At 34.2% G+C, this 12,830-nt stretch overlaps 1 protein-coding gene across 1 annotated transcript in view; it reads right to left on the bottom strand.

The window, feature by feature from the left end:
- The window catches only part of LOC106621049 (uncharacterized), a 105,551-nt gene that overhangs the window by 12,212 nt on the left and 80,509 nt on the right, over positions 1–12,830 (bottom strand). Inside the window, exon 3 of the mRNA XM_036371855.2 lies at positions 5,981–6,120. Coding sequence (XP_036227748.2) covers positions 5,981–6,120 — 140 coding nt within the window. The remainder of the gene's footprint in view (positions 1–5,980; positions 6,121–12,830) is intronic.

The raw sequence follows: 12,830 nt of genomic DNA, 5'->3' as shown, positions 1-12,830 counted from the left end.
AATATTATATTTTAATAGCTTTTAAGCTAAAATTACGCATTTGCATTTTTACGGTAAACAATTAGTATGAACATAAGTTTTAAGTTTTTTTTATCATATTAAGGAAACCCGAGTTTAATATTTGAAAAACGAATATATGTATTTACATAGGTATGTATGTAAACTTAATTGTTTGTGTTATTAAATAATTGAATGGGGAGGGCCCTATCTTCAAATAAACAGTCATCGCACCGCAATATTGGGCTCACACGTCACTTTTTACATTTGGTTCCCAACAGGGACTAGGACTCAAGTGGCTCCGTTCGACCTTGCAAAAGTCAGTTAAAAGTAGTGCAAAGCCGCAAAGATACCTTGGTAGTAAAAGACTTCATAATAAGCCATCCAGAAACTGTGGAATATGGAACAAGTTTCGCTCGATTATAAAAGCAAGTGGAACTGGTTACAAAAATACGTTTAATTTCCATACATTATTTTAATTGTATTATTACTTATATGTGAAACATGTGAGATGAAAAACGCATATTGTTTTAAAGAAAACCACTTTTTATTGAAATTCGACTTCATTGTTCGTTTTCGTTGCCATCGAGAACGGTCTTCAACTTTACTTTTTATTTTTTTGTAGTAAAAGCCATATTTCTTAATCTCTCTACCACTTCTTTTTGTGACGTGAGGAGGTTATCGTCGCAACAGAGATCCATTTTGAAGACCTTTAGAAAACGTGTTAATTAGGCGAGTTAAATAAGTTGAAGAATCGCTGGGCCAGCGCTAAAACTATTTTTCCGAAAATTTCGGGTTTTCTTTGTAGGCCAAATAATTTTTGGAGCACCCTCGCATATGCATATGCATACGTTGTACATGCTTTGACTTTTCCCGTTGTCCTTAAAGTCTTTCATCTCTTAATTTATCTTTTTTGATTTTATTAAACTCAAGAGCATGGCATTGTTTATATTTTGTATTGAATAGTTTAAATTTTTGGCATGAGCTCATAAATTTCTTTAGAAATAGTTATTTTTCCTCATCCTCGCCTTGCATTCAACACGCATCGCATTTGTGTACATTGTTATACAACTTTTGCCCTTCAACCTACCACGGCTATAGTACTCTGGTGCCGTGCTGTTCGAAAACTGACTTCTAACTGACTGCTCTTCTTTCATGCACTTTACTTTCGTATTTTATTTAAGCTTATTTTTATTTCGAGTACTTTACGATTTGTTTTCTTTTGATAAACTTTTCATGGTTAAGAAGCTTATGTTAAACAATAGTTTGCTCCTAGCTGCAAGTGCACATTCGTGATGGCCACCACAATTTGGTATATAACTACATACATTTTCAGTGTACTTTAGTATGGAGCTAACCGAAATCGACATATAAAAACATAGAATTTAATCAAAGCTTGATATTTCTATACATTACTGGTTCGTAGGTTTGTTGATTTGGAAAGTTGGTGTAAGGACAGTACATGCCTAAACTGAAGACAAAGTGGAAGAGGCAAGAATCTCATTTATGTACCATATATTATAATTCAATTTAAGAAAATACAATTTTGTAGCCAATTGAACATGAAAACCGAAATTTCAAATGTTCATAGGCCAAAAGTAAAACCGAGTAGGCAGCACGCGTACTTCAAAGAGAAATCCGTTAATACCGCCCTATATGTGGTATTTTGGACGATTAAAAGTTCCTTAGAAAAACGAGAATTCACCCAGTCGCATTAATGACGTAGAAGGTACATTCAAAAAATTTTACATTTCAATCTCCCTAAATCTCTTTAAAGGGTAGAACTACGAGTATTGTACTTTCGAGCTCTGCCGAATATCTCGGAGTTATTCTAGTTAAAAAACGTAGCTGGAGAGAAAACATGGAGAGCAGGGCCTTCAAAGCCCTTTAAGTCTGGAACTCCTGCCGAAGACACATTACCCCAAAGTGTGGTTTACAAACTCACCACGCCTATTGGCTCTAAACAAGTGTCATCTCTCCCATACTAACACATGGTGCGATGCGATAGTTTGGTAGTGACAATCAAAACTATATAAACAAAAACTCTAGAGGTTATCCTCGATATTATACCAATACATTCAAGTGAAGTATGAGGCAATGCTTACGGTCAGTCAGCATGGTATCATACTGGACCTTGTAAATGAACTCAAGCTAAATTAGCAATGCGATCAAGAAAAGAAAATCAATGAAGAGTTTACCACAACGTTTTCATTCTCCAGTAGAGAAGTATGGACCTGTGTATTCTGTGATCGACAGTTCCAAAGGCGAAATATATGTACATACTTACCGACGGATAAATGGGTGAAATAGGAATAGAAATCCATACGCAGAAGATAGCTTCAAACTAATTGACTACAATCCAGCCTTTTAGACCAAAACTGTTGATATAACAGAAGGTGTAGTTGGCTTTTGTTTTAACCAGCAAGTCCATAAACCTTCTGATGGAGAGCTAAACCCCAAATAATGCTATACTAGATACATAATTGATTAACCTGCCTAAACAATTCAGACCCTTTAGAGGTTTTTTGAAACAATGGACATGTAAAGCACGCGCGAAGGAAGATAAGAAGGTGGAATATCATCTTTGCGATTGCCCAGCCTTCAGCCGGATGAGAAGGATATACTTCGGCACCCATAGCTCTAACTTAAGAGACAGGACACAAGAGGTGAAAAAAAATCAGGCTTTTTACCAAAGCTACTGAGTTGCTGGATAAAGCTTAATTTGGTTACCATCCAGGAGCACAATGGACCTAATGATAGCCTAAGTGGTCTGGCCTCCCTTTTAATCCAACCAATCAATATTGAAGAATTTAATCGGACTCCTTTTGTGATAAATAAAATATAAATCTAATTAAACGATCTCGAAATAAGGCCCTTCATTAAAATGTAATTGTCAACCTCTGGAAAGGAATTGGGATATTTCCACGCCCACAAAACTATAAAGGGGTTTAATTAAGCCACAAACAAAGATACTGCAATTTTGTATAAGGCATCGAAATATGGAAAGTGCACTGAAATTTTTTAAAAACACTATGAAAATAGTTGAAGTCACTTGATAACTACACCCACCCTCGTATAACGCTTCTGTGCGTTAAAGTCCGATAGGTCCGCAATAAATACCGAAGTAATTTAGATAGTATTCAATCCAATTTGAACCAAATTTGGTATACAACATTATAGCGATATCTTACATTCTGAAAATGGACAGAATCGGTCTACAGCCACGCCTACTACATCCAATATATCACAATTTTAATTATCTGACTATTTGCGGAAAATAACAGTCAATTAATGAAATTTATAGGAAAAATGTTCTCTTACGTCGAAAATTGATAAAATCGGTTAGTAATTCCGTTATCCTTCATATACCTAACATAAAGATTTTCATACATCCGTTTAGTTTGTACCGTATATATCGGTCAATATGTAAAATATCTTAGAAAATATTTAAATGTATGAAATCGATATGCGTATTACCCCAACTTCCATCAAAAGATTTCCGTTATTCCAGCAGACTTTTTGGTGAATTTGTCGTTCGATATTTAATAATATAACTGCTAGCTAAAACATAGAAGCATGTTGTCGAGTATACTTGAATAGTCCCTTCTTCTAGCCTCAATATATCCGATATGGAAAGTTTAGCGCTGCGTATGAAGAAAATTGGTCTAGACCTTAGCCTGAACCTCATATTCCTCGTATAATGATTTCCGATTGGTTGACCTTTTTCTTATAGGTATACCCATATTAAATGTATCCTCATTGGTTGAGTTTATGTCACATATGTATGTACCTATATCTTATTTGTTTGAGTTATTTAGATTGATTTTGATAATTCGAACGTGACACCAAGTATGATTTTAAGGCAATCAAAATTTCACCGAATGATGAATGTCTTAAGCAACATTTTTAATATAAAGATTTGCCAACACTTGAAAATATATACACGCTTTGATGGTTGCAAATTATGAGAGTATTAAATATACAGTTATATCCGAACTTACCCTTCCTTATTTGTTTGTCGGTGCATTTTTATACTTTCGCAACATGTTGCTACAGAGTATAATAGTTTTGGTTACTTAACGGTCGTTTGTATTACCTAAAACTAATCGAGTTAGGTATAGGATTATATACTTATAAATAAATGATCAGGATGAAGAGACGAGTTGAAATCCGGGTGACTGTCTGTCCGTCCGTCCGTCTGTGCAAGCTGTAACTTGAGTAAAAATTGAGATATCTTTATGAGACTTGGTACACATGTTTCTTGATACCGTAAGACAGTTGATATTGCTTACTAATATTAATCGGACCACTACCACGCTCACAAAAAAAAATTAAAAACAAATAAATTGTCATATTAAAGCTCCACAATAAGATACAATACTGTTATTTGGTATACAGGATCAAACTAGGGAGGGTCATCTGCAGTTGAAAATTCTTTTAAGAAGTGGGCGTAGTCCCGCCCCCTAATAGGTTTAATGTGTATATGTCTTAAGCCACTAAGCTATGTAACGAAATTCACTGAGAACAAATGTTTTTAGCACCTCTATCGACAGTGTGAAGATGGGTGCAATCGGGTGACAACCCCGCCCACTCCCCATATAACGGTACTGTTAAAAACTACTAAAAGCGCGATAAATCAAGCACTAAACACGCCAGAGACATTAAATTTTATCTCTGGGATGGTATGAGATGACTTTATAGGAACCGCGTTCAAAGTTAGACCGTGGGCGTGGCACCGGCCGCTTTTTGGTGAAACCCCATAGGTTGGGATCTGTTTAACCGATTTCAACCAAATTCGTCCATAACATTCTTCTCATATTTCTATGTTCCAAGTATAGCAATGAATCTAAAATGGGCGAAAATCGGATTACAATCACGCCTTTTTCCCATATAACACCATTTTAAATTCCATCTGATTATTTCACTTTCCATTATGCAAATCAAGCAACAATGATTGTATCGGGGTAAAACTTTGCGTGAATAATGCGTTTAAAGTATGCCACCTTCTGACCAAAAATTGTCTTAATTGAACCAAAACTGTTCAAGCCCCTAGATACTGAATATGTGGTGCCCAGTACCTATAGTTGACTTTTTACCAAAAATACCGTTCAATATGTATGATAATTAATTGAAATTCATATAATAAAGTAAATAAATGAAACTCTCGACAATAGTATGTTTTTGTGTCAAAAATGGGTTGAATCGGATCAATACTCCCCTTAATATAAAATTTTGCCAACACCTGATGTAGTTTCCCTTGCAAGTTGCGAGAGTATAAAATCTTCGATTACACCCGAACTTAGAACTTCCTTACTTGTTTATATTCGTTCCTTTGGGAGTAGCCCAACTTTATACCGGTTTTGTCCAAATTTCTTACTATGTTTAGAAAATAGGTGATGGAATATACTTTTAGTTTAAATTGAAGGCGTGCTTGCATTAAATAGAATTTCCTATTGAAATATATAGTTCCATCAGTTGTGGTTAATCTATTCTTCTATTATTTGTTATTTATGCAACATATCAGCACTATTTTTCTTTTACCTAGCTTTTTTCTTTTAGCCATTCATGATTTCGCATATAAAATGGGCAAGTATTAAGAACTGAGTTGAGACTGCCATTTAGTTTCTTTTGAATTTTTTTTTTTTGATTTAACTCATTTTCTATGAGTTTTAAATATATGTATATCAATAGCCATTAAATAAGTTGTATGCTGTTGCGGTTATAGTCCGACTTTTCTCCAATACATTGGTATCTTGAACCCATTCAATTATACTTGAAGCAATATGTGGAAGGGAGGTTCAGAAATTTCTTGCAGAACATGCATTCTGGTGCTTGAAAAGGTTACAGATAGATTTTTCTTACTCTTCTTTAGCATTTTTGCAGTGGTTTGTACATACGAGTTCCTTCGATTCACTTAATGGTACTTGTAGCATGCATTAAAAGTTTATGTTTTTGTGTTAGGTTTCGACCTTACTCTACTTACAATATCAGCTTCGGGTTCAACATCCTCATCGTCATCTCCAACATATTGCGTACTGTCCGCATCAATAGCATCGACATCTTGTATGTGTTGTTGGTCCAAAATATCCTCGGGTATAGCAGCTTCAGCTTGCATATTGAAATCTATAAGGCAAGAGGAAAAAATTGACAATATTTGAGACAAGTAAGTAGAATGCAAGAGTGTTTGGGTAAATATGTTGTTGGCTTTTCAGCGAATATGTGGATAAGAGAAGCCAAACTGAAACAAAATCCGTTTTGTAAGTGTGGTTTTTTTAACCGCTGTGAAAAATGTCGACCACACATACACAGTTTGTAAATACTAAGGGTTATAGTTTCGCCACCAACTTTAATACCAATATATAATATAACGGCCACAAACGTTCGTAAGTTCAAAGCAAATAACCGTTTTGGTGTGTGAGTTGCATAGCTGTGTATTTAGCTCTGACCGGTGCATATGAATTTTGTGGAATTTATCAAAGAACAAAGTTTGGCATACAAGAGAAGTAGGTGAAAGTATTGTACTAATTTAAAAGTGCTATAAAGCTTTAGAGCTATAGAGCTACAGAATTTCCGAAAGAGATAGCTGTCAAACGAGCTGTCACCAAATTTAGTTTGACATTTATATTTAGTGTCTTTTGGCAAATTACGAGGCGAAGGCTTACAATGGAACATCTTTTAAAAATCCTGAACATTCTTTTCCAAAGCTACCGTTCTATTCGGCAAAGTTTAAAAGCTCTTTGCACACATCAGCGAGTCACACCTCTGCAAGACTTAAAGGCACCAAATGCACAAGTTATTATTAGTCCATTATTTTACAAGACTTAAGATGAAGCCAACGTTACTATCAATCGTTAGCGCTACCCAATTCATTCTCGATTAATTGAAAGAGTTTTTGGCGAATTTAATCTGAGCTAGAAATCAAGATGTCAATTGCCTAGCTAGCGTATGTTATTTGTCTCCGTTAAAATAGTTTCCAAGTCAATGGTCTAATGAAACAGCTCAGATTGAGGAGTTGGAAACCAACATTTAGTGCTTGTTTTAAGAAAAGAGTCATAGTCTACTTATGCTGAAAAAAATGGTGCTTAAGAGATCTGTTAGAATTAACCATACAACTAAGAGTGACTGAATTCATTTGTATTTCTCATAAATAAAGTATACATATACTTGTATGTATCTCTAATAAAACGGTCCTCGATTCTTCTGAACTTTTCTTTTATACTTCAGTTTATTTGATCCGCACTCGTCAAGGTGTAGTGGATAAATTATTAAAATAAAAGCAAACATTATGTTCTTGAAAACTTGTAATATTTACATATGTATTAAACACTAAAAGTTGAATTTTAATTCCTCTGGTGAAAATATGAAATAGAAGTTGAAATATTAAATAAATAAAAAATTTTTCTGTGTATATTGCAAGCTCATTTAAAAGGATTATAAGGTATTGCTTGAATTGACACTAGATTACTTCTCATATAAAACATAGAGAGTTTTAGTTACTGTCAGGGCTTAGTTCTACATACTAATTTCTAAAATCCTGCAACACTTTATGCAAAACATTATTTCGTAAGCAACCACATAAATAAACTAGTTTTATTTTAATGAAAAAAAATATCAATTATGTAATATATTGCTTTATTATTTACAATACCTTAAATATTAATTGAAAATATCGTTTGGCATTATTGAAATTCTGGGCATTAAATCGATTTCTCACACACTTTACAGGCGTCTTCAATCAACTTCTTTTTTGGCTCAAGAGCACTGTATTATTGCTATACGGTATAGCTCATTGAAGTAGTATAACTTCGTTATAATTAGGCAATTCACAAGATTCGTCTTATATCTTACAAGTATGTCATACCTTCATCAGCTGGTAGTGAAAAATTACGAATACAAAAATGCCATGAGAAAGTGACAAAAATAAAATTAAAGCTTCTTAATGTTGAACCGCGGCATTTTGGTTTATATGGCAACCACAGAAACAACAAAATATTTTTATAGTTCACTTTTCTTCAACTTAATTTACCTGAATATTGTGGTTTCCTTCCATATTATTAAAGAAATTGCTGAAATTTATATATTTTATTTATTTTAGACACTTAAACGTCAAGAATAAAAAAGTAAACAGATACATCTGATAGGACAGCATACCTCGCCGTGTTTTCTTTGTTTTCAATTTTGCGTGGGAAACAACAACAGTGTTGATATGACAATCATAAAAAATAAGACAATATGACACCTTTTGAATACCCTAAATATGTATTTAATTGAATATAGCAATATATTTATTATATACCAGTTGTTTAATTGAGTATATCAATATATTTAATATATACCAGTTGTTTGTTCGATTCACCAATTTCCATAGTTTCACGTTGAGTTGCAGATAATTTTATTTTTTATACCCTGAATAGGGTATATTACATTTGCCACGAAGTTTGTAACACCCAGAAGGAGACGTCGACAAGGAGAACGCTTACATCAGCATATTCGCACTATGGAAGAGCGATACCAGAGTCGTAGGAATGTAAATATGATGGATGATTACTGCTCAAGCATTCAAAACAAGACTGATGTTTCTACTCATGCAAGAAAAGCACATAGAAGAAAGTTATTTTTATGTTAAGTAAGAGCAATATATTTTTAATTCTAAAATCGTAGTATTTTTGGCTAAAAATGTAATATGTTCATATTTTGAAAACAAAATGGGGCAAGAAGCTTCATAAAACAAATATACTGTTTCCGAGTGTAATAAATGTGGATATACTTATATACTATGTCAGTGCATGGTAATCTTAATAAAATTTGGTGATCTCCTTTGTTACTTGATATGACTGATCTCGCTTCATTTATTCTCCTAGACCCTAGCATAAAGTAATCTAAGAACTGATTTTGCCCTCAGAGATTGCAAGAAATAAATAAATAAATAACCAAGACGAGTTTTAAGACTGTCAATATCATTGGCATGAAGAAAACAGAAGTCATGAGAAACCTAAAACTAGTTTCCTCTATTTGGATCCGGAGTTCACAATAGGTTGCAAGAGCGATATCTAAACGAAATCAAATGCATACATATAATTGGTGTCAATCGGTTGGTAATTATCATCTAAATAAAACACCGATTACTTTATTAGGGTTAGCTTTGACGCCTCCGAATGTTTAATACACTATATTATATGCATAATATAATATGTTAAAGTATCTCATTTTCGGATCCGCTAGTTTATAAAAGAGTACACCAATGTCAAACCTCCCAGTGTTTTTCTCACATTAAAAATATATTATATTCATATATAGCTCTTTAATACTTCCAAAGGACCTTAGCCGTAATTTAAGATTTTCGATATCGCTTCTCATTTTGGTTTGATAGTGTTTCGAATCATAATATGTACCTGTTGTATAAAATTTGAAAAGGTCTTGATGAGCTTGTGATATTTGGTATTGAGTTCTATATATTACTAAAGAGTAATAACCAAGGTATCGGTATTACTTTTATCATATTATATCGCTAGTAATGAACAGATTCAATAACCAAATGGTTAAAATAGTACTCTACTTTCTACACCATTACTTATTTGGTTTACCAAGATGAAATACTCTCTTTTATATCGCAAAATATTGTTCTTTTTAGTTAATGTTGTAGGTAAGTGTCATGTAGCTGTAACTTGATGGCGAGACACTTACTATTCGTACGTCAGTATCAAAATCATTTATTAACTATTATAACTGTAAATGATTACTACATAGATACCAATTTTAATAAGTGCCTTTGTAAATGAATGCAGACGTAATCATAAAAGTATACATACAAACTAACGAATTAATATCAAAGTTGGGCTCAATGTAGTTCCATTTGCGGACCTTTGCCATCGGCAGCAACACACAACGCCCCATCGTGCAATAAACCGTTCGAACATTGCTCAAGGCAAATGCTACTGCGCTTACGGGTCCCATTCCCAGATATAATTATAGTAATTAAACTCTAGAGAAACCAAATGAAATCCGATGCTGTTGAATGAGTGCCCGAACCGATGTCTCAGCTGTGTTGCAGCTATTGTATATACATACATATGTGTATATGGTATAAATACCATTTATATATTTTATACATTTATTCGTGCTATGAGCATGTGCCGTGCATCAGCGCGCAGCAGCTTTCGTCTGCAACATCGCTGACTGTCCGCGGATGTTTTAGCGCTTGACGGATTTGTGTTCCAACAGTGGACGCAGCGGTGCAAAAGTAATGTACTCGTAGCGCGCGAAAATTAAAATGTTAACAAATGTCACAAGGGCACAGTGCAGATGGCATGATGAGATGTACGGAGCTTGGCGCTAGCAGCAGCCGGCGTTGTGTAGCCAGTTTTAGACTTTTTCTCGCCTTACCCTTCACCGCGCTGCGCAACCGTCCCAGCTGGGTAGTTGCAACTAGGATGAAGCATTCCACCTTTATTATTTTCGTTTTTGCGGGCGACGTGGCACCCCGGGGTATGCATGTGACATTTACAACATTTGCGAACATTGTCTGGTGTGACCTGACCCGCAGGAGGGGCACTGGTAAGCCGGAACATTTCTTTTGAACTTTGGTAGCATGCTTTGCATCCTTTGGGCATACATTCGCCACCATAGTCACTGCGCTCAATATTATCATTACTTTCCAGCACATTTAGACGTAAATACATAAATATGTGTTGAGTTATTTGTACAAGTATATTTGGTTAACCAGCGCGAAAAGTGTAAAATATGAACTCACTTTAGTGCCCTTATTGAAAGTGAATTTAATTAAATCCTGTTAAAATAGCGCAATTAATTACTTTTAGTGGTGTTGATGTATGCTTGTTGTTTGTGTGCAATCTCGCTGTGGGGGTGTTAAATTCGATGCTAGTTGTTAGTTGTAGTTTGAGTATATCGAAGCCTCGAAGTGGGAACTGACACTTCCACCCAAGTATGTATACTTCAAAAGCTGCCTTAATTCTTTGGAAGTTAGGATTATTTCAAAGGCAAATTATGCGAAGATGTTCAATTAAGCGCAACTTTAAAAATAATAATGAACAAGTATAGGAAGCAATGTATTGCTCTATACCACATAAAAAAAATTTAAGATTTTAAGGCATATGAAATATTTCACAGAAAAATCTTTCAAATAAGGCCCGATAATGCAGCCATACCACAATTTGTACCAAATGGTAAATTTTTGGAGGTGCAATTATGTTTCCTGAACCAAAGAGGATTTGACTCTCGCCAATAGCGACAATTTTGTTTGTTGTCGAACCTATTAAGCCAGAAATGGGCCTCATTTAAGAAGATGATTTTCGATTAACGTTTTTTTCGAGAACGGAATTTGCGTAATAATCTTTTGCTATTTACAAGCATTGTACCAAAGTGAAAGGTGACGGAATCCTTATTGGTAGACGCTGTATAAAAATAGCATTGATGTGGGGTTAAGCCAATACTCCCAAATTTAAGTAATGTAGTAATGTGCTTCTCGTGAAGAAATTTTCTACCAGCTAACAGCGATACAGATGCTTTATTCTGATTGAAGTAAGTTTGAAGAGAATGATGTGACCCTTTTTACGACTAAATTACTTTTTATAACAATATTAAACCAATTCTTGAATATGACACCACAATCTATTAAATCTACTCAGACAAATACAGGCAGTATAAAAGCGTTTTGTATTTTTGCTTCAAGAAATTTAGCTGGGTTTATATATTTTCGTCGCTTGAACCTTGTTAACCCTCCCACTCTTGCTATTTGTAGAGAAATATTTAGTGCAATTTTCTATCGTTAAACTGTTGGTTTTTACAGTTTCAATCTCATGTAATTGAAGTAAGTTTTATTATTTAATCGAGCATAGCAAGCTTTTTTTCCCATAGCCTTACAAACTAGGAGCAACATGAGTGGAGTGTTGTTTGCGTCAAGATTTTAACTTTAAATCGGACGTTTGTTTGTAATATATCTGGTACGTTAACATATTTGCTTAATTTTTGTTTAACCTTTGCTCCGTCAATGGATTTCGTTGTATAGCTCATCATCAATTAAGAATGTTAATATATTGTATATCGAGAGGACTAGGATGAAAAGTCCTTGTCCAAATTTTTTTTTTCACGTTAAAATAATAGGATATTCGCTTTGCTTGACAATCCTTGCTTTAACAATGAAGCGAAGAAAGCAACAGTATGATGAGAACGAATTAACGTTTTGTCTTTCAGTGTAATAAAAATTGCGACTGTTGCTTGTCAAAGCGTAAAAAGGTGAGAGTTTCCCAACTTTTTTCTTCGCCTTTCTGCGTTTCTCTTCGATGCAAGCGTACTCATACAAAAGTAAAGTAGTAGTATTAAAATGTCTAACGCAAAGCGAAGCAAAAGTTATATGTAAATCAGCCTTTATTCTATTGGATCTGTGCTAGATATTTTTCTCACCATGAAACAATATTTTATCAAAAGCACTTTTAGACCAATAACTTGAGAATGATTGGATGAAATATCATTAAATTCTAGTATCATTTATTTGTCCTTTTTGCAGTATTTTAAAATAAGTAAAATCGTATTACGATCACGTCATATATTGCATTAAAAAAAATTACAACTAAAGCTGCTGACTTGTAACATTCGTGATGCAAGAATGGTTAAAATTAAGACGATTTACGACGACTTACATAACGATCAATATACGTGATATTTTCTTGAGCTTAGCGTTGTTATTAGCAACATAGGTATTTATAGTTACATTAACACTGTGCAAGTTTGGGTTTCCCAATTATTTACCGAATGGAAGAAACATTTTTTTGCCGCCAGCTTGTTCGGTTCTCATGAGGGAAAATTTACTTCTGACA

Source organism: Bactrocera oleae, chromosome 5, assembly GCF_042242935.1.
Source record: "Bactrocera oleae isolate idBacOlea1 chromosome 5, idBacOlea1, whole genome shotgun sequence".
In the NCBI taxonomy this organism is placed as follows: Eukaryota; Metazoa; Arthropoda; class Insecta; order Diptera; family Tephritidae; genus Bactrocera; species Bactrocera oleae.
This window is presented reverse-complemented; position numbering and strand designations above follow the sequence as displayed.